The sequence below is a fragment of the Euwallacea similis genome, chromosome 6 (genome assembly GCF_039881205.1).
Source record: "Euwallacea similis isolate ESF13 chromosome 6, ESF131.1, whole genome shotgun sequence".
In the NCBI taxonomy this organism is placed as follows: Eukaryota; Metazoa; Arthropoda; class Insecta; order Coleoptera; family Curculionidae; genus Euwallacea; species Euwallacea similis.
In genome coordinates this window covers 929,024-952,289 of record NC_089614.1, presented here as the reverse complement: position 1 = coordinate 952,289, position 23,266 = coordinate 929,024, and the positions used below count along the sequence as shown (strand labels likewise).

Here is a 23,266-nt window from a genome sequence, read left to right as displayed (position 1 = left end):
TTTTTAAATAATAAAATTGAAATTTCCGGAATGCTATTTATTTGAATTTTAAAAAATACAAAGGAGGTTTTTATTATTTTGCTTCTTTGATCGAATTTAATTCTTTTGAATAAAATAAAGAAAATAATTTTTTTCTGAATTTTTTAAAAATTTAATCCCAATAAAATTTAATATACAGTTAGGTGCAGAACTGAGTCAATACTTATAAAATTCGTATTAATGGTGGCATAAACAAAATATCTAACAAGTATTCAAAGGAAGGCTTTTATTTTCAAAAAGTACATTAACATTAACATTAAAACCATACAAAACATTTGCCGAAAATAAATGGGGTACATCAAATAATCCTAAATAACATTGGTTCAGTTTTGCTCCACTAATATTAACATTGAACACTTTGGTCGACATTGACACTAATATTTGGTCCAGAGACCTTTAGCTTTTTTAACAGCTAGTAGACGTCTTGGCATGCTTTTTGTTAGTGTTTCACAGAAATCAGGTGGAATTTGGTCCCATACTTCTTCTATTCTCTCCCATAAAACTTTAAGTGAAGATGGTGGCGAATCGTAGTCGTCGACCAGATGATATTTCACGTAAGCCCATAGATTCTCAATGGGATTTAGGTCGGGACTTTGTGCCGGCCACTGCAAAACCTGAAATTTTTGGGTACCCAACCATTCCTTCACAGATTTTGCGGTATGCTTGGGGTCGTTGTCTTGTTGGAAAATTACTTTGCTAGTGGGATAAGGCATATTATTAACAGTATCTATTAGGTGATCATTTAAAATGGCTTTATAGATGTGCTGGTTCATTATCCCATCTATTTTCTTCAATGGGCTAACCCCATATCCCGACATACAGCCCCAAGCTTTAATATTTCCTCCCCCATGTTTCACCGTCAGAATGAAATCTTTTAGTTTCATGGATTCTCCCTCTCGTTTCCAGCTCCAATGTCGACCATCTGTTGCATATCTGTTAACTTTAGTTTCATCAGACCAAATAACCTTCATCCAATCCTTCTCGGTCCATGCCTCATATCTTTTTACAAAATCTAGTCGTGCCCTAATATTCTTCTTAGAAAGTAGGGGTTTCTTCTTCTTCTCCACAGCAACAAGTTTGGATTGATGTAAAGCTCGTTGGACTGTCCATTTGCTCACCGATTTCCCAGTATCCCCTCGCAGCAACACGGCTGCTTTGGAGGCCGAAGAGGCTTCACCACTGCCCAAATATCTAATTACTCTTCTAGTATCTTGCACAGACATCTTTTTTGGTTGGCCACCTTTATTTATTTTTAAGGAAATTTTGCACTTATTTTTTACCCTTTGTACTGTGGATTGACTTATAATTAATTGAAATGCGATTTCCCGTGTGGATCTTCCATCAATCAGTGATTTTTTAATTAGTTTTCTTTGAAACTTTGAAATCGGCTTCATTGTTTAAAGATTTTGAATTATGATGTTTATTAACGGAGGATATGCGATTAAATGGTTCGTACTCGTCTATATTAGCTGCACACTGCATTTTATGGCGAGTTTCTACTTGTTTGTCGACTAGTTTCTCGATCGTATCGTTTTTGTTCATGGCTGCAATTTGACGGTGCAAAACTGAACCAACGTTATTTAGGATTATTTGATGTACCCCATTTATTTTCGGCAAATGTTTTGTATGGTTTTAATGTTAATGTTAATGTACTTTTTGAAAATAAAAGCCTTCCTTTGAATACTTGTTAGATATTTTGTTTATGCCACCATTAATACGAATTTTATAAGTATTGACTCAGTTCTGCACCTAACTGTATCTGTATGCGCAAATAAATGTAAATTTAATAAAATAATTCGGAAATAAAGGGTGACATTTGAAAAAGTGAAGCTGGATTTCGTTGGAATATTACGCGGTAAGAAAAAATTCAAGGTCATCAAAAAGTGGCAAAAAATTATCTTTAACATTTGTATTTGAAACATTTGTTGATAGAAAAGTGATTTAATAAATTATGCCATTATTCCATATGGTTAATAAAAAAATCTATGATAAATACACATGTACTAAAATGTTTTTTTTTTACTCAAACGGGAGGTCGTACGATAAAATATTAAGAGAGCTTTTTTCTTCATAATTGAACAAGGAATTCAAAAATATTTTTCATTTTTAGAGAAATCAGCGGAGTCCTATTTTTTTTCTTTAAAAATAGCTTGTGACGCGCCAATACACGCGCTACTGGTAAGTCTAAAAAATCGTTTTGTATTGCAAAGTATGTATTTCCTATAGCTATTGACATGTCTAAAATTTCAATATAATATTTCAAGCGGTTTTGGACAAATCTAATTTTTACTGTTTTTTAATGAAAGATCAACACCTTGTAGATCTGTAACGAAGCGTTTGCGGACCTATGTTTATAGGAACTTTTTTTTTACAAAATGACCTGAGCAATTACCCCCTTAAATATTGCCGCATCTTTTTTAAATACCCGGTATATATGACGGACCCTGTATTCAAAAAGCAAAAATCCAGATATATCTAGAGTATGTTTCATTTCAACTTAACTTACGTACCTTAACGATCGGCTGATCCCCAGCAACCATCTCAGCACTATCAGGATGACACACCAAACTAACAGGCTGCGATTCTGACTGACCCTGTCCGAGGACAGTCCTCAAAATCGGAGTGTCCCTTTGCATCAGAAGACTACTCAATTTTTTCCTCTTAAGAGGTGACATGTCTGAACTCACTGCCTCATAGGCACTACTCAACATTGCAGCTGCTGTTACTGCTACATGTGAATGACTCTGGTTGGGAAGCTGCAAGAATTGCTATTGAAGTTAGGGTGACGTTGATTTTTACGCACTTACAGCTGCATTGTGGTGAGGCAAGGGCACTGCCCAAAGGGGCAAGTTCATCCTTGGCTCTTGAGACTTTCGGTCGTAGGGACTATAAGGTATTTTGTACGAGTTGGAGGAGTATGGAGGAGAGCCACCGCTATGCACAATTGAGTTGGAGGTAATGGGTACTGATGAGGGTTCAGTACTAAGACTCTCTTCTTTTTCAGTCTTGCACGCCCTTGATCACGCAATAGTTAGCATTTATCGTAACCTTGACTCACAACTTCTTTACCTGTTCTCCTCCACCAGACCTTTAACTTTCAAAGCTTCAGCAACTTTCAACAATGCAGCCAATTGGTCTTGAGCCACATTCACTTCCCCCCTGTACATATACTCAAGAATAGCTTTGATTTCTGAATATTTTACGTCTTTGAGCACTACCACTGGGTGCTTGCAGGGCAAGTCAGTGAAGATGCTCTGCAATTAATCGTGGCTGTATAATACGGAACCTTACAGGATGTTTGGTGTATACCTGGAAATATTGTGAGCAGGCAGCGAGCACCATCCTGTGGGCTTTAATGAGGCTTCGTCCCTCGCACACCAAAGTGACGTCAGTGAAGGACTCATTTTGGAGTAGCTCATCGAAAACTGAGATGAGGTTAGTTCGGTGGTTGTTCCAGCGCAGGCAGTACTGCTGCGACTGCGTCATGGTGATAGGGGCGGAGTAATGGCAATAGAAGACAGTCTCTGCAAAAATTGACAGTGTTATTAGGTCAAGTACTCATTTAGCTCTTGACAGATAATGAACCTTCTCCGTTGACATATGTACATGTGAATTTATTAATAAGGTGTGTGGTAAAGTCGGTTTTCGGTTTTAAAAATATTTGCTGCTCGTTATAGATAAAATTAGTGAAGCAAATAAATAGACGGGAGCCACAAATAGTGGCGGGATTTTTATCTTTTACTCGGAATGTCGCAGGACAAAATCGTTTTTTAATTAAGTCATTTTTTTCTAATTTTCAAAAAGACGTAGATTGTTGCGAAAACATTTCCAGGAGCCATTAGGGGACCGATTTTGTTACAATTAATTGTTCGTTTATGTGTATTTATCGCTAACGGAAAAAGTTGTTTGTCATTGACTGCTCCTCTAATGACTTGATTGTGTTTATTTGCTTTTTGCTAAAATTGATCGTTTTACCGTACCAAACTCGAACTAATATCAATACCTTCCGATTTTCCAAACCCCGAGGAAGAACGCTCGATTTAGTAACACTGAAAATTTTCACAGAGACTGTTTGTATTTCACCCACGTAACCTCCTCTCGATTTTTATTGAAAACACAAAAATTTACCTTTAACATCTGATATTTCCAAGTATTTCCAAATACGAACAACTCCATGAGTAGTGCTATTCGGTTTCGACTATCACAAGAACGTCATTGCAGATCGTACATTAAGTGGTGAAGGTCCAAGGATGTGAAATAATCAGAAAAAAATCGTTTAAGTTGCTGAAGCTTTGGAATTTAAATGCATTTAAAGAAGAAGTGGAGCAAAACAGGTTTAAATGTTGAGATTGTATCACGGTCGTTGCAAAATTTGATCATCCACATTTAGCAGTTCGCACATCTTCACGTAAAAGAAAGATGTTGGGTCGTCTTCTAATGCAACAGGGTGCCTTATTTTTAGGATTTTGAAATGTGAGATATGAGGGAAGACGATCAGTAATCGGGTTTTGGAGAGGCGTTATGCCCGGTGGAGAATAAGTATCACAAAATGTATACGTACCTGTGGTTATTTAAATTTTTTTTTTTTTACAAAAATATACGCTTCTTCACAAATTTTTTCGACATACTTACCCTAAATTCTGCATTAGAACGTTTTGGTCGATTAAATCAGTTGTGAATTCGAAGTCAATTTGAAGAAACGAAGATCGATTCTTCAAATTAAAAAAAATTGTTTCATTATTTTCTTTATTTCTTTTCCCATTTTTTACATTCTCGTTTTTCTATAACTTCTATTTACTCGTTTTGCTCGACTAAGTCAGGTGTGAAACGTAATTTGAAGAATAAATAGTGCCTCTTGGTTTCAGAGTCTTCCTAATTTCTCTTATTTGTTTTTCCATATTCTTTCATTCTCTATAACTTCTCTCTGTTTATGTCGATGGATCAAGCTAGTGGTCAACAGCAAATCATCTCTGTGTTTCAACGTTTTCATAATTTTTTCTGGTCAATTAAAAATCAATGTTTCCTTGATGTCTATTCCCCTTTTATGTATTTTCAATTTTCTATATCAATTGTGTGTTCATTTTAGTTTGAAGAATTGGAGAGCAACTGTGTGCTACTTGAAGGCTCTATTTTATTACAGAAAATCAATGGCATTTAATCTAATAATTGCGATTAGAGAAAAATTCAGTGCTTGTGCGAAAAATTTATTAAATATTGCAACATGTCCCCATGCCACGCCTCTGTCTTTTAAATCAAATCGAGAACTTTCAAGAACTTAGGATGTTATTTGAAAGCTTGAATTTATTGCAAAAAGTCAGTGACGTGCAGTAGGGAGTTGTAATTGCACAAAACTGCAGTACATTTACATACTTGGGCGAAAATTTGACGATATTTGTAATATGTCTCCAATCTACGTCTCTGATTTTTTTCAGCTAAGCCACGAAACTTCGAGAATTTGTGATGGTTCCATTTTATTATAGAATATTACAAAAATCAGTGGCGCACATTATTTAATCCAATAGTTCTTATTAGACAAAAAGGCAACGTTGAGATGGAAATTCGATAAATATTGCAATATCCTCTGTTCTGCGCTTCTCATTTATAAGGATTTAAAGCTCAAGATAAAGATCTTAAAGTGAAGAAATTGCATTTCTTCCAATCCTCATATTTTTTTCAAAGATTCATACGATCAGTTTCCTTTTTTATTTCAAATAAAAAATATTCAAAACCCATTCAAACAGTTTTTCTTCCATTTTCAATCTTCCATTTCCAAGTCTTTAATGTTTCTATTGAATTTTCTCGTGGATGTAATGTAATTTAAGTCTAGTTTATTTTGAAATAACACGATATTTATGCCATGCCGAATTTGTTTTTTTATGATACGATTTTTATGATATTCACTAACGTTTCCTATATGGGACTAGACTTCAATGTTCAAAATTTAAAATTTCTAAAAACGTTGAAGAGGCTCTCGTGATTTTTAAGTTTCACTTCAGCTGGAAAATGTGAGATTTATTTTCAGAAAATAATATTCAAATAGTTTCTGATGAAGTTAGTTTCAAGACATGTTTCCTAAAAAGGAATAAAATAAGTCCATGGCATCGATGAACACATGACGATTTTCGTTAAAAATAATTCAGTTATGACCATCAAAATAGCGCACACCGGAGACTTAGCGGTGACTATATCTCATAAACTACACCTTTCTGGATGTCTAACTAAAGTTCAAGTAAATTGGACGTTCTAGAACTACCAATAAATACTTACAAAAAAACATCAAAACACCGAATAAGTAATTGCCCAGCACCCCAAATTTTCGCTTTCCCCGAAGTTCAACCCCCCAACAGCCTCGCGAAAAAATAACACAACTCATCTATGAACCGCACTTATTGAGAACTATCTTTTTACTATGCGCGGCATCCCTTGTCAATTGAAAAACAACCCTTGAAGTGTCCCGTTTAAGGCTACGCCCCTCCCCGTGGGCCAAAAAGCATCCCCTCCCGCCCCACTGGCCTAGGATTTACCTGTTTCTATCTCTAGGTGGGGGTAGAACAAGAATTTGCGGTTGAATGGTTTTATCGGCCGAGTTTTATTATTACTTATTGAAAGGTAAACTTTTTTCTTGTCACCTCTAAGGGATGGTTTATGAGGGTGGTTGCAAAGTATTGTGCCTCGAGCGAAATCTCGGGCCTAGCCAAAGGGTTATCGAAGGGGATCAAGCTGTTTATGTAAGAGTTTTATTGCTGAAACTCTCTGCCGCCCATTACCGCCGGTCCATTTACCGGAAAGTTATTTTCCCGGTAAAAGCAACACTTGCATCGTTTTTAAATTACGTTTGGCTGTATTTCGATATAAACCTACCTATGCCCGTAATCACGACCTTACATCTACATAGTTTCTCCCCTTTCACGGCCTTCATTGTTATTCTAATTTTGACCTGTCTGATATATGGAGATTTTAACACACAAATCTCTTTAAATTTTCGTCCCAATTCGTGGTCCAGCAAGAGAGGATTTTACGAGGTAATATTATGCAAATGTGGGTAAATTTTCTGGAAAAGCAAGCTCTTCGGTTACGAGCTTATGGGGTGAGAGGTCATTAACGGATATAACATCCCAATCAGGCGCCAAAAACAGGTGGAATTCTCGAACAGAATAATTAACAGACCATTGGTTTCACCACCTCACTTAGCTTTGAATAACAATAGCCGAAGACCTAAATACCCGCCCTAATAGACCCACAAAAGAAATTCGGTAATTTGTATAAAAGGACCTTTGGAAGGAGATTATAGCTTGTTTATTGTTGCCATTTTAGGGGTCGATAGGTATTGATTTATGATTGGGGGTTGCTACCGTGCATTATATGGTAATTTTTGAGAAGAAGGCGCAAGTGGTAGAAATGGTTCGGGAAGTATTGATTAGTTTATGGGCATTTTTGTGAGAAAGGTGACAAAGCGAAACCAATTTGTGGACTTGAACAGTCAGGTACCAAAAAGCATTTTCGCGCTGTAGTTTTGAAAACAACTTTAAAATACAGTTTTCATATAAATCTAAAAGTTTTGTAGTGAAAATGTCTTCGTAACTTTTAAAGTGTTTACTATACAGGGAGGTTCAAAAATATTTACTAAACGACTGAATCAAGCCCCCTCTAGAACTCAATAAAATTGCAATTTAAATGGGGGCGTGTCTTAGAGTCTTCCTCGTATCAATGACAAATTAACCGGTTAAAGCCGCTTAAATATATCAAGTTAGTGGGAAGTTATTGCAAATAAGTAGGTTACACTCGCTTTTACGACCCGGTGGCATAAAAGCAACGGGTGATCAATCAAAAAAACTTCACAATAGGCGGTGAGCCATAAACGTAGGGCGCTGATTAACCCATTTGCTGTTGATAATCAAACATCTGATTGATAATAAATAACAGATGAATACATCCAAGACATGCATCTGTTGTAACAACGCCTACTTAAGGTCTTTTTTGATGATAGGCCCTTCACTTTTCTGTGCAGTTACGAGACACACAAAAACAATAAAATTTTTACTTTTATTTAAATTTATTTTTTTTGCAAACGTGAAAGACGATTAAAAATTCCACGCTTTCACATTTTCGAGTTTGACAAATCCAAATCTTATTAAATATTTTCTTTTTTGCAAGTAGTTTACTTAGGGATCAAACGTATTGGACTTCACTTATATAAGTCATAAAATTTAAAAAAAAATTAAAAATCTTATATCTAAAATTGATTGAATTTTTTTTAAAATAATTTATTTCCCCCTTATTTTGAAGCTACAACTCAGGTCACGAAAGAGCGAATTATATAAACAAAAAACTTACTTTGCAGCAAAAAAAGGCACGAAACCGTACGAAAAAGCTCAAAATTCACAGTGAGAATCCATTAGCACCCCGCCAAACAATAATTATTTCTGGCTAGAAGCGACACCGCTTCCCCCAAAAGTCAAAGTGAATTTAAGGCTGATCTACACAGTCAGCAAAATAAAAGCCAAAGTCGACGGAAGGCGAATAATATGCGTTTCATCCGCGGACGCACGCAACGCACTATCCGCAGTCGCATGCACTGCACGCATACGACCGAAAATTTTTCCACGCATTCGTGTTCGGTTTTCGTCAAAACGTCCGAAATGTTCCTAAAAAGCGCAGACCCATATGGGACAGGGGGGTGGTAGGGCCGAGGAGGTGGGTGGTGGGGGTAGTGGTGCGTAAGTTGCGTGCGTAGGCCGGCTTTCGTCTTTTTTTAGCGATATCGCGCTTTCCGTCTCCGTGTGTTTGGGTCTAGGGCAACGTGCCTATCTACTTTTTCTATTAAAGCCCTGGTCTGGAAGCGGTTACGTTTTCGTCTGCAGCGCTGCGATGATCAGTCGCGCTTAGTCTTGCGGAACCGTTCAGGTTTGGACGTTTGTTCCATCCAACGGACCCTGCTGTTGTAACATTGTGAAGGGAAACAGTCGACAATAATATAAAAGCTCAATTTTACTATAATAAAACCTCCTTCAGTATTAAAAAAAGATGACATAGAAAGAAAACGAAGCCTTATTGGCAACTCTTTACACATACATGTCTTAAAAATTGCTAGCAAAATATGAGACGCCATGAGCTCACGTTATCACACAAATACAGCTCACTATGAGATTCTAATATACCTATACAAGGTGTCTCTGAACATAGTGCCATAAATTCGCTCACGTATTCTAGTTCCTAAAGTATGGCGAAAACTTCATATAAACATATATCGAAAAGCGCTTCATGTTCGATATACAAGTTGTGAAAGATTGGTTTCTGAGAATAGTTTTTTAATAATATTTTCGAAACGTTTCCAGATAAATTGATGAAAATTTGTATTTTATTATAACATTTTGCGTTCTTTGTGAGTCTCTATAAAGAAATTGCCAGATTTTTCCAGGGACGGGTAATACAGGGGGTAGCACTTAAGAAGTTCTTAAACTTCTTGTACTTAAATTTACTGACGATTTTTTTAGGAAAAAATTTGAAGATTTTTACATAAAAAAGGTCCTCTTGTTGAAAGTCGAAATCTCCAAGAGATTTCGAGAAAATTGAGATTTAACAAATCGATGGGCACTATAACAAAGTAGAAAATTTCATTAATTTATCTCGACATATTTCGAAAATATTAATAAAAAACCATTCTCAGGAACCAATCTTTCACGACTTGTATATCGAACATTGACCGCCTTTCGATATATGTTTATATGAAATTTTCCTTATACTTTGGGACCTAGAATATATGATCGCATTTATGGCACCATGTTCAGAGACGTCTTGTATATCCGATATGTCTCTCTCTTAAAATTTGCGAAATATTTCACAATCGGGGAAAGTATCGATTTTGAATTAGTTTCATAGATTGTCACAGACGGAGTTCGCAGCAGAACGTTTTTGTAGGTTTATAGAGCATATGCAAGCGATTAATTTGAGGTAATTTTAGGGCAATTTCGCTACGAATTCCCGAGATATTAACGCTCCAAACTTGAAGATTGACATACAGACATGCACCCCAAAGGGAGAAATTTTGGAGATTTTCACGAAAATTTCGAAATTTCTGAAGAGCCTTTTTGCTTTGGTCGAATAACATAGATTCTGCATTGAATCGGGATATCTCAATCCTGATCCTGAAGTCCTGGATGCGCAATTAAACACCTTTATTGTCGAAGCAGTTTTTAAATAAAAATCAAAGTAATCCCATATCTCAAACGCTAAAGAAGATATGCACCGAAGTTTTTACAACTTTAAAGAGCTCATCCAGACTATCAATTTCAAAGTAGAAATGCATTGAAAATACAGCTTGAGTTTGAAAACTATTAAAAATGCTGTTTAGGTTAGGACTTCAAAATAGCGAAAATATAAATCAAAATGACCCGATATCTCAGAAACTAGAAAAGATTTTTTCAGCTCTTTTTGTGAGTATCATTCTTCACTGGCAATGCAAGAAAGCTCATAACAAAAATACCTTATATCAAAAAATTGTGATTACCCTGGTTCCAAATTCCATAAACTCTAATCATTTGAAACTAAATTATTCCCTATTTTCCATTCTTTTGCGGTAATGACGAAAGCATGTCCGAATGGCGTCAATACGGGAACTCCATTTCTAGGTAATGCAATAATAATAGAGAGCATTTGCCTTTGTCCCTTTTATGTCTCTAAACCTAGAAATAATTTACCCAAACTTATAGAGCTTAAAGAGTTTGGTCTCGAATAATTATTTAATAAGTATTTTCTCATCATCGGCATATTCATCCTAGCAGTGGAATTATGCGAGTTGATCATAACTGGCAATAGTTCTCTATGTTGGATTCCCATTTTTCAATGATTACCCATTAAAAATTCATAAGGAAGGACATTGTGCAACACGAAACTAGCGCCAATAGCTTGAACTTTTTCAGGGAGAAAAATCAATCTTTGGAATACAGGAAATTTCATTTTGTTTACATCATTTCACTTTTGTTTACATTCCAACACAATATTAATTAAGACGCTAAAAACTACCTCTTGACCTCACAACCAGAAGTACCCCATTTGAATTTTAAATCTCCCTAAAGTGGACATCCCCTACGGAGCTTCCTTCCGGGGGATGGACCATTATACGCGTTTTTTCATTGCCACGCTCCCTTCATTATGCAAAAATTCGCAATATACAATTTAAATGATCTCACTCCTTTCAGTGGTCATCCCTTACGTGACCCTCGAGTGACCTTCGCACGTGATCTCCGGTTTTAGGGAGAAGAAGAATAGGGAGGTGTAATGTGGAATATATTAATGATAATGAATTGGGTCTTTGTAGATAGAAACTGAAGCAACGAGGTGATAGTAGTGTAGTAAACTTGTAGTAGTCTAGAAGACTTGATCTATATTTCTACCATAGATTTGCGAGAGACTTAGATTTGGTGGACACTTGTTGATGAATTGGATAATGAACAATTTAAAACTGTCTTGAATAGACACAAGAGAGCCGGCGTGAGAGAAATTTTGAAAATTTTGAAAGAACCTCTGGATGCAATCTTAGTTGAGATACCCTTAACATTCATAATATTGTGCAGTTGTGGAGTGCTGTCCAAGCTAAAGATAGAAATACGGAATGACCACGAAGAAACTAGTAGCTGTGTTCAAAACCATCCTCCTTGAAATGATTTTTAAAGTTAATGGACAGAGAAGAACCAATCATCCACCATTTTCAAAAGTTTGAATCCAGAAGTCTACGAAACCAACAGATTTCAACAAGTACCCACCAATGATAGAACATTATGCTGAATAATCTCTCCATTTCACAGATATTGCCATCCCTTATGTCCTCATGCGTAACCACTGAGTTTTTTTAATGACACACTTCCCCGCTTTAAAATTACAATTTGCAATTAAGATGATCGCTCACCTCTTGGACCAACCCTTTGCTGACCCTTGACCAGCGCGTGCAATCTCGTGTTTAGCAATTTAAAAGAGTAAATTATACAGATTCCTTCATTTACATGTAATTAGGATATGGGGGAATGATAAATCGAAATAAGGGATGTGAAGGGTGAACTGTTCCCATTTCTTTCAGGAGAATTTGAACTGGAACCTCTAGGTTGCATGAAAATTTGAAAAACTGGTTAAGGAATATTTAAAATTTTGGCGCCATCATTGAAAATATCTCATAAATTGCTAATTTTTTCAAAACTCGTCCTAGGATGGTATCATTCTCTGTTCCATAAGTCTGGTGATATCCAGACCAAAACCTCTAGATTTCAAGAAAAACATAAAAAACTGCTTCTTTAAGTATTTGTTACCATCTATAAGATCATCTCAGAAATTTACTAACTTCCTTTCAACTAATACGAGGATGCTACTACTTGATAAAAATCACGAAGATAGTCCTGGTATCCTTAAATTGGGAGATATTAGTCTGAACCCCTTAAACTAGTTTAAGTGAGGGAAGGGATAAGGTAGTAAGGGGTATTACAAAAGAGTTGTGCAAAGCGTACTTAAATTTACGTAGGCAAGTAGCTAGAATTGAAAGGAATAAAGATAATTTGAATTCAAGTACTAAAAAAAGTAATTCTGGTAATGGGAATATTGCAGGCTACGTGGATGATACGAGCTTAATTACATCAGAAAAAATGGGGCGAGCTGGCAACTTCCACTAAAATACTTATGAATAAAGCCCAAAATGGGTTTACGGAAAATGGCTTCTTGTAAATAGGGAAAGGATACACAAAATTAGTTGTATTCAAAAAGAAAAGATGTAAAGCAGAAATTCCAAATGGAATAAATTTAGGGCTTGATTACGTGTCTGTAACCAGTGCTACATATCTTTAGGCTTACACATAGATGAAGACTTAGATTGGTCTGAATATACAGGGTGTTTCAGGTTTTAATACACAAACTTTAATCGTGTATTCTACGTTCGAAAATAACCCTAGTTTGCTAGATAAACTATATTCCAGAAGCGATTCGTTCAGGAAATAATACAGGGTGATGAAAAAAAATCCAATGACAAACTGACAGTAATCACTCTTGCACTCTCAACTCTTTAAGAGCCAAAACGGTACGTTCTATTAAAATGAGATAAAAATAATTTAATTTTAATTTTTAATAGTATTCTTAAGTTTTATAAGGTGAGCATAAATAAAAGAATTCACACAAAAAGTTATACCAGTGACGTGCCGCTACGCGCGCCACTGGTAAGATCAATAAACCATTTTGTGTTGCAGAATATGCACCTTCCATAACTATGGACACTCTTAAAATTTCATTGAAACACCTCAATAGGTTCTGCAAAAAATAGAGTTTTAATTAAACTTCAACACCCTGTATTTCCTAAACGAATCGTTTCTGGAATATAGTTAATCTAGCAAACTAGAATTAGTTTCGAACGTAGAATACATGATTAAAGTTTGTGTATTAAAACTTGAAACACCCTATATAAAACCGTCTTTAAATTGAACAAACTGATATTGTTATGCAGTGAGGACCGTAGTAAATATTTAAATGAAAACACCTAGAAAATCCTGTATTAAATGAATGTCGAATCAATCTTAAAATAGGGTGTAACTTTTTAGAGCAAAATTCAATATATTCTTTAAATCAAAAAACCATAATTAAGCCAATTAAATATATGCATTTTAACCGAAGTTCAAATTCATGTATATACAGGGTGGTCCACGTAAGATAGTCCACTATCTTATTTCAAAAACCCTAAGGTTTAGGAATCTTATATACTTAGATGATTAATATAATTAATCACCATTTTTTCTATTTAAATTATTACAAAAATTAATTCAGTTACAATTTTAGAATTCTAATGTGTGGATATTATTCTAAACTACAATTAAAGCTTATTATAACAAATTTTCCACATGGCTACCTATATTTGCTATGAATATGGAATATATTTCCCCTAGTTTCCTTGTGAACCTTAGTACTCTTTAATTAGTTAAGAATGTAAGATCCCTTAAGTTTAGATATATAATATAGTACATGTATCATTTGGAACTGAATTAAAAGTAAAAAAAAAAGGATGTTTCATTAAAAAAAAATTCGTTTGCGTGACTTGAAACGCGAAAAGTTTAGATATTCTTTTTTATACCTGTATAAAACGTTTCGAAGATTAAAAGTATACTCTATTAGAATGACCCTTTGTTTTTAACTAGATAAATTTTCAAACGATTCAATTAATACTATGTAAATTTGTTGAAAATTTTAAAAGGTGGATGTTTGTTTACTTTGAATTGAAGTAACTTCAAAACTGCTAAAAACTTTCATATTTTGTAATCGCAAAAAATACTTATAGTTTTACAAGCAGAATTAGTATCCGTAACATAATATAGAGTATTTTATTTTTTAAAATTTATTTTTGTCACTCCACGGTTTTCTGGACCACCCTGAAACTTCGAAAGTATAAAAAAATAAAAATTTATGAAAAACTCAATAACTTTTATATTGAACTTTTTTTTCTAAACCTTACGGTTTTTGAAATCAAGTATTGGACCATCTTACGTGGACCACCGTGTGCATACTTGAACCAATTAAGGTTCTGTATAGGAACAGAGCATATTTTGTGTTTAGATTATCATGTATTATGTAATTTTTCTTTTTTGATTGATAGTGTTTTCTTTTGTGTTTTAACTAATAAAAAGCTAAGATATATTATTATTATTATCCAGATAGGGTGCGTAATCTACAGCTCGATGTTGAGGGAGTCAAGTCCATTGGAAGGAGAGGTCAGGGAATTTCAGCTGATTATGGTTATTATTATTGTGCTCGTAAAATAAATTTTCTATTCAATTAAGTACATACTAGGGTGGTACCTACTATTTGCTCAAAATATAAATACATTCTTGCATTCCTTTCCTGGAGATGGTGAGATTGGAACTTCTAGATTTAAAAAAAATGATAAAAAAATTTGGTTTTTGCTTCTTTAAAAATTTGTAACCATGTTACAAAATCGCCAAGTTCCGATTTAGCTAGTCTTAAAATGGAACCATTCGATTAAAGGCTCGACTGTCCTTATTGCATCTCTGAGGTCTTGGTGCTTTTGCCGGAAACTCCAAATTAAAGAAACCAGTCATACTAATATTTTCTAACAAGGGACAAGGAAAATGAGAGATAAACGATCGTGGATCGAATCGAATATTTATTATTACGAATATATCTTACAGGTTTCTCGGTGAATCTCCAATTCAACCTCCCTCGTAAGGAGACAAAATGGACTTTCCAAAAAGCTTTCAAAAAAAGAAGGAAGCGCACACACGTGCCAATCAATAACCACGTAAAATACAAATTACATCCATTTTAGTTCATAGCCACGTACTTTTTAGCCTTTTTAAGGTATTAAGGTGGCTTGTGGGCGGTTTGTGTGTATCGTCACAGGAATGATAATATTTTTGTACACCTCGTTCGAGTATTGATTTCCGGAAGTGGGCGAAAATTAACCATTCTCCGAAAAAGAGGGGAAAACCGTCTAAATTTACCCACGCGCCTATTAAGACAAAAAGGCTTTAATCGACAGTAATTACGGAGTTATTAAACAAGCGAAAATAATCATTTAATAGTCCAACAGATACTTCCTTGGAATATTTAATAATGATGCTATGGAATACTTTTCTCAATTAAAATAAAACCCTCGAAATAACGGTCCAATCAAACGCATTTTGAACCCCCAAACGCACTTTTAGCGTGATCAAATAGAGTAAAAAAAGGCAAAAAGAGGGCCAAAAACCGTTTCTTATCGTCATAATCAGCACTATTAACAGTGGTCGTCCATCCTATCGGGGGTGACATGGGGGCGAATGTGCGTAAGAACGCAAAGGCGCCCCTTTCGCCCTGTTTTTAATTGCGCATTCAGTCCGAACCCGATATTAAGCACGCAATAAGCGATTCTGGTAGTGGGTGGAATGAGGATGTACCATATTATTACCTTACAGAAGTTTTCTTTTCAATATGCATGACTTGGGAATAAACGTAATGGATTTTCAAAGATATTTCCAAGTTTTAGTAGGTCACAGAAAGTTGTACTTGTAATTATTCCAATCAGGGACTGAAAATGTTATTAAACAAACGACCAACAAACCCAGCGATGGTGAGCAGATTTTCCGTAATAACAAGTAACTTTCCTAGAATTATTCTCCCTTACAACCCGCAGTAGAATCTAAATAAAGTAACCATCAAAAACATCAACATTGCATACTTCCGACTTTGCCCATGAATAATTAACAGTCCCCTTTTTACATCTCCTGGTAAAAATAGCCGCAATTGGTGTCCCTGGTCCGAAATTATCGGCTACGTACACATGTCCATGGAAATTCGTATAATGGAACGTTGCCATGCGCGAAATGCCGTCCCGAAATCTTCCATTATTGGCGATTTATCCCGGCGGGGGCTGAACTTTCCATCCAGAGGAAGGAAGTGTGTGGCCAACAAAATGCGCAATGGCTGAATTTACAATCGGCTCGGGGTGGTCAATTATTCAGGGGTAGTTTAGCCGCTTTGCAAACAGCTTGAATTTTTCCATTAATAATTTAGCGCGGACTTTCTCTTGAAAGAATCAGCTTGCCTTGTATTTAAAGTCAATTTCATTTCAGAGAAAAAAATGTTTGTTCCAATCGGGTAACGTTTAACAAACCCGAACTAACCTGAACTAATATGAATAATTGATGGAGGCTGCAATGGAAATCATTGTCGGGTCGTGCGCAAGACATTCATATTATGATCCTAAATACTGTTCAATAATGTTCTGGATTTGAGGAATATCTGAACATGAAACAAGCACTAAGACAGACTTCGATTAAATTGAGAAGGCTGCGAAGAACTGGTTGTCTTCACCCATCAAAAGCTTGTATTGAAGCTCATACCGCGACTCATACAATTTTCATACCATATCGCTTGGACTTTCGGTCTTGTGTTAGAAAAAATGATAAAGAACACCAACCTAAGTCAGCTCAGATCAGTAAAATATTCCCTCCTTAAAACCAGTCTTAGTAACAATTTTCAGTTTAAAGTGAGATCCGGTTAGTAAAAATGCTCCAACTTACAATTAATCCACATCAGTAAGGATTTTCTGTTGTGAAATCAGTTCAAAGTGCACTTTTCCGTTAGTTTGGTGGATTAGTCCAACTTTCCAAGTCTCGAAGTTTCTTTCAGAATTCCCATTCCAGCGTTAAGTGTCGGTCAAACATTTGGGAAATTTCCCAGCAATATCATATCGGAATAGAGAATATTTAATTCTTTTAGACGATACATGAAAGAAATTCCCTTTCAACGGCCAATCCAGGTTAGTTGATTACTTGGAAAATTCTCCATAGGTATCAAGTCGGATTAGTATAGAGTAACCCACCTCGAAGCCCATTTGCGTAAGCAGAGAATTTCCAACCAAAATCAGTTCGGGTTAATCAAAAGTTTATGGGTTGCAATTAGATCACGTTAGTTCAGGTTAGTTCAGGCCAGTTAAATTATTTATTATTAGTAAAGATCGGTTGAAGATTTCCGCTGTAAAGTCAGGTCGAGCTGCCCAGTAATTTCAATCTTAAAGTCACTTCAGTTTAGTCAAGAATTCCCAACTTAATGTTACTTCAAGATAGTGAAGATTATCAGGTAAAAAAATTCCTTATTTAGACCGAGTTGTTTAATCACGATCAAACTTGGCTTTACTAAACCCGCCCTTTGTGTATTATCAAAGCACATAAGGAATTTGTTCATATCAGATTGCTATTACCATCACACTTTCTTATGAGGGTCAAGATTTGCGAGGATAGAGTCTAGGTAAACCAAGTTTAAGCCATGATGGAACCACCCATCCTTAAGGTGATAAAGAGTAAAACCGCAGACGGTCGAGATTAGTTCAGGTTCCAAAGAATTTCCAATTTAAGGTCAGCTGGGATTTGGCGTATTTTAATGACCTTAAGGCTACTCTAACATTCCAGTATTCAAATATTTCTCAGCGATATCAGATTGGATTAGAAAACAAAAAATCATTTCCTCCTTAAAATCAGTTAAACGTAATACCTAAATTTCCCTTTCGGGATCAATTCGGGTTAGTCAGTCATATGGAGAATTTTCCAGGAACATTAGTTTGAGCTAGTAAAGTATTTCGAACTTCAGTTGAGAACTTCACTCAAATCACTTGAGATATAGTATGGAGCTTCGAACTTAAGGTCACACGGAGTTACTTACGAATTTCCGTCAGTCAGTTTAGTTCAGCAAAGAGTCTTCAACTCAAGATCCGTCTATATTAGTAAGGAATACCCATCTTAAAGTCAGTAAATAATTCTTAATTTCAGGTCGACAAGGGTTTGTAAGGAAGTATCAATTTAACGAAAGTTCCAATTTAAAACCCGTTTGGGGTAATACTACCCGAGTCAGGTCGATTTGGTTAAGGATTTTACACTTAAACTGAGCTAAGTTCGAGTTAGTAAGAACTTTGAAATTAAGGGGGTAGTATTTCGGCATTAAAGTTGGTTTAGGTTAGTTGAGAATTTAAAACTTAAAGTCAAATGCGGTTTATTTCAGTTTAATAATCTTTCAGGCTAACCAAAATATTTGATTTCTACATTTCATTGTCTTCATCTTCTTGATTGATTGACTGATTGATTGATTCCTTGCTCTAAAGATAACTATAGTGTCCCCAATTCAGTGGGTAATGTAACAAACTGTAGACACAATTTTCTCCTCTATGTAGATCTTCTATGAGGTGGTAGAAAGTCGTGATTTGCAGCATCTGAGCCTCTCTCTTATTACCATACTACGAATTGTGCATCTTGTATCATACATTCTACAAGATTTTAAAGTTGGCACACTCCTAATTCTGCGATTTGAGTAAAGCCTTTGACTTTGTACTACTTGAACATATCTTGTCTTTGTGATTGTCACTCAAAAACCGCAATGAAAAATAGCACTTGAAAGTTTCTTTTAAGTTTTTGAAAATATTGCGACCCTTTAAAAATTATTAAAAAAATTCATAAATATTCTTCAGAGTCTCAGTTACAAATTCATTTTTGATTCATTATTGTATCTCTTTTGGTTCCTGAGATATTTCAGTTTAAAGTAATAAAAGTATTTACGCGACCTTTTTGACATATTTCAAGGCCACTTTGAAAAATCTACCCAAAATCAAAAGAAATGTTGTTTTTATAACAGAATACATCTATTTTACGTAAAAAAATTGAATTCCCATCTATAGGCCGATTCGCCATGCTTATTCTGCTGTAGCCTTTATGGCTATTTGTGTATGTAAAACTAGTGCTCAAGTAGTAGCGCAAAACGGCAGATCTTGCGCTACAATATGCTATAATTTCCATAAGTATAGTATAAGATATAAATCAGTTTACCGGGTTCGTAATAATACAGGGTCTGTCTTTGGACGATGACGCGATCCGTATATGGAAAATTACAAGTTTAATGTATTTTTAAGTTTCTGTTTTTGTTTGGTGGAAAAATTCGACATTGTAAAAATATTTTCAATCTAATACGACTTCCGGTTAAACCTGAAACTGGCCCTAACTTTTTTTTTTTAAATGAAAATGGATCTTTTGTCCGAAATAAACATAAGTTTCATGATACAACATAGTACCCATTCTCAACTGTTTTATTTATTTTTATTTTGATGACTTTTTCGACACTTTTAGAGCTTTACTGAATCTACAAAAATTTTTAGCATAAACTGATTAAATAAATTTTAAATTACTGAAAGATTATCAAATTTTTATAAACAATTAAAGAATTTAAAAAAATATGTGTAAAAGCTTTTAAAAAAAATGATCGAAATTTAGAATTTTCAAATTCAAAGTCATTTTTTTTTAAATAGCACCGTACAATTGTTTTTACACCATTAGACTGATAGAAAGAAAATGAACAAATACGATATATGTATATCATAAGTATAATAAATTAATACTTTTTGAGTAAATCTAAAAATACTATAAACCACTTAATACTGTGTAGGTAATAGAGACATCAGCACACCTTTACATGGTTAAGTTGCTTAATGTTTATTTTGATTATTTTGTTTTTTCCAATGTCCGGCTTTTTCCCCAAACCAAAAATGCAAACTTCAAAAATACATTAAACTCGTAATTTTTTATACGCAGATTGTGTCAGCTCCTAAAAGCGCACCCTGTATATTGATAAAACAATGGTTTCACTACACAACATGAATTATTTTACTTTGTCTCTAACAGGTTGGCTTCTACGCCCATGGCTACTGCGAAATTAAAAAATTTCCTTCAAGAATCAATAAGCATTCATCATAGGCGTAGCTTGAAAGTTCGATCATTTGGAATTTTTTTAAATAAAAGCATTGGAAAAATTCTATTTGGGTTCTAAAAAAAGCATTCCTGATTCGTAGATGTAGGTTGAAACCTCTTTATTTCTGATTTTTCTAAAACGGTTTTCGGGAGATTAGTACCCTTTCAAGTTTTTGGATTCCTAAGATTTTTTATTTTTTCATTTTATTAACTTCTCTAGGTGTCAAGAAAAAAGGAAAGAAAAAAAAGCTAATTTCTGAAGTATTCATAAGGTTTTACGGTTGAGTTTCGGTTAGTTGAAACTTGCCAAAGTCTCCTCTTCAGCATGAAAATACGCAGGAGAACTTGGCTACCAGAAAACGTTGACAAAATTCTCAAAAACACTGGTTCATTGAGAAACGCGAACCTTGAAGATATTCTGGACAGTAGAACGTTCTCAGGGAGTGGCACAGTCTTCGTGAGAGGAATCGAGGAAGAATGGTAAAAACGCTACGGAAAGAACCACATTTAAAATAACAGATTTTGAGGAAATTATCCGTTTTTTAGATTCCTAATTTATTAACAATTCCTAGGTTGAAATGTGCTTGTCATTCTCTTATTCCCCGAGTTTTTGAACAAAACTTTCCTTTACCTACCAGACTCGTTTCGCTCCAAAGATTTATAGTATAATTCCGGTTTTTAACCGAAAATACCGAACTGTCTAATAAAAAATCCCGCGGTCCTGAATAATTATGGGTCTCATGGTTCAATAAAAAAGCTGATGCACAGATAGTAAATTTTAATGTTATTAAATCTGAACGTAGGCCGGGTACAAGAGCTAAGCCTCATTATTATTCCAAAGAAAAATGCCTTGTCTTATAGGTTCGGCGTATACCATACAATTTCCTTATACGGACTATTAAAGGTGATAATTTAATTTTTTTTTTATTTGAACAGTTTAGCCTTCTAGCTTTCTTAGTCTAGTTTGTAGTACTTTCCTTTACGAATTTACGACAGGTTTGACTGCAAATAACATTTGCCTCCAATTACGAGTAATAAGTAAAGGTAAAATCTCCAAAAATGGGACGACACTAACCCAAATTAGGATCCACTAAAAAAGCTTTTAGTCTTAGGCTAGTGGCGTATGTCCCAATGTTGGTTCATCAAATAGTAAACAGCCTACGTCGATAATGACAATATTCTGCTATTGGCTTTCGTGTCACGCAAAAATTGCCTCCTTGAATAATTCAAGAATGGGCCTTAACAAGCGTAATTTGGGGTTGTACTTGAATACTCCCACGCTGGAGCGACGCCACTGAAACGTCTTGTCTTGCTCAACCCTCTCGAGGCAAAAATGGATCGCCAATACGTCTGTTTTTGAATAATAGATAATGGGTCGGTTTTAGTAAAGGGCAAATAAACCGTATCGTGTCTTGTTAGAGCAATGTGCATAAAACTAGCTCAGAAGCGCTAGAGATAACCCGAATCGGATCTCAAACTGATTGATGGGCATATTACATGGGACACACATAATCCCATGTTTTGCACACTGTAGGCATCGAAATGCATATTTGCTCTGGTGGGATTTGCTGCTCCCATCAAGGGATAAAACCAAAGCCGCGTTATCGTGAATAAAAGCCATTTACAGGGATCTAGCAAAAATGACCGGAAAATATGTTTTCTGATATTTAGAGGCAGTAGCAAAAATTGAGAATTAGAATTATAGGTACCTGTTATGATGTATCTCTCAGCTCGCACACGAACAGGGAACCACATTCATAGACTATATCTGCACGACATTTTGCTATAAACTGGTATTGCAATTTATAAAAGACGATATGGATTTCGCGCGATGGATGCATCCTTGTAACTTTTAAAAATCCAGAAGATATCGTTGTTTGTCTCGGTGCGGTGCATCAAGGATGGAGCTAATCAAACAATAAACAGATCGAAGGATATTTCCGAAGTGACAAATATATCAGTGCTTTCCACATTGCCAAGTTGATTTCACCGAAGTTTATCTAATGTTTAGTTAATATTAGATGAATTAGGATTATGCGTTTGAAGGCGATTTGGTGAGTTCGATTGAGGTCGCAGAGCTGGGTCACGGAATGTGCACGCACAATCGAGTTTTGCAGATAACGCTTCCATTTTGCGTGGAATTTTTAGTACTAATTTAGATCTGACTTAAAAGGGTGATAAGTGAATGCCAGAGCCGGGAGAGGTTTCATTTGCTCTCTTCGATTAAACTATGTTAACTCGAGACCGAGACATGAGCTTATCCGAAAGTCTTATTGGATTCGGCATGTTCAGAATTTTAACCCGCTTTTCAAAGGTAAAAAGTTACGCAAGAAGTGAATTTCGTTGTTTAACAAACGCCAATATTTATTGAACTGAAATTAGCTTATTAGGTCCTCTTGGAGCCCCATAGGGCCGATTCCGAAATTGGTAGTTAGGGTACAGCTCCGATTTCCATCAGAACTAACAGCTTTCAAAATTTTTGCAATTTTTCCTAATAACGCGGAAGCGGTAAATTTTTGACATAAGGCCCTTCATATAAACTGACCTTAAAATTTAACAATAAATCCGAAAATTAAAAAAAAAATTGGGGGGTTCCATTAAAAAATATATAATTTGGTCCTACCACACTTTTATCACGGACTCTGTACATTTGAAAATAATTTTGAACTTCACTCCCCTTAATGACCAAAAACTTTGGTATGAAACATTTACTTCTAAAACACATATTTACTGAGACATCGCACTTTGACGCACTAAAGAGCAACCCTGTATACATAGACAAGGTGATTCAAGAAGGTGGCTCGCCCTTATAACTTTTTTGCTTTTAAACTTAGAAAGTTGAAATTTGGAGCTTTGTGAGAATAGAGCCAATTGATTGACATTAATGACGTTTATCTAGCACATCCGGTTTAACCGGAAATTACCTCAACTTATGATTTTAAACGTAATGCCCTATAAATGTTTTCTTTTTTAGAATC

The 23,266-nt window shown here is 35.2% G+C and overlaps 1 protein-coding gene across 3 annotated transcripts in view; it reads right to left on the bottom strand.

Annotated features, from left to right (window-relative positions):
- Positions 1-23,266, bottom strand: part of LOC136409402 (protein abrupt-like) — a 35,914-nt gene that overhangs the window by 7,464 nt on the left and 5,184 nt on the right. The window contains exons 1-5 of one of the 3 annotated variants that reach the window (XM_066390878.1): positions 21,998-22,295; positions 3,349-3,563; positions 3,109-3,293; positions 2,847-3,054; positions 2,550-2,795 (exon numbers count right to left, since the gene is read on the bottom strand). The exons of 1 other annotated variant lie outside the window; for it this stretch is intronic. In XM_066390878.1, coding sequence (XP_066246975.1) covers positions 2,550-2,795; positions 2,847-3,054; positions 3,109-3,293; positions 3,349-3,563; positions 21,998-22,043 — 900 coding nt within the window. In that variant the 5' untranslated portion in view covers positions 22,044-22,295. Of the gene's footprint in view, positions 1-2,549; positions 2,796-2,846; positions 3,055-3,108; positions 3,294-3,348; positions 3,564-21,997; positions 22,296-23,266 lie in introns of those variants that run through there. One more of the 3 variants, XM_066390876.1, reaches the window with a different exon arrangement.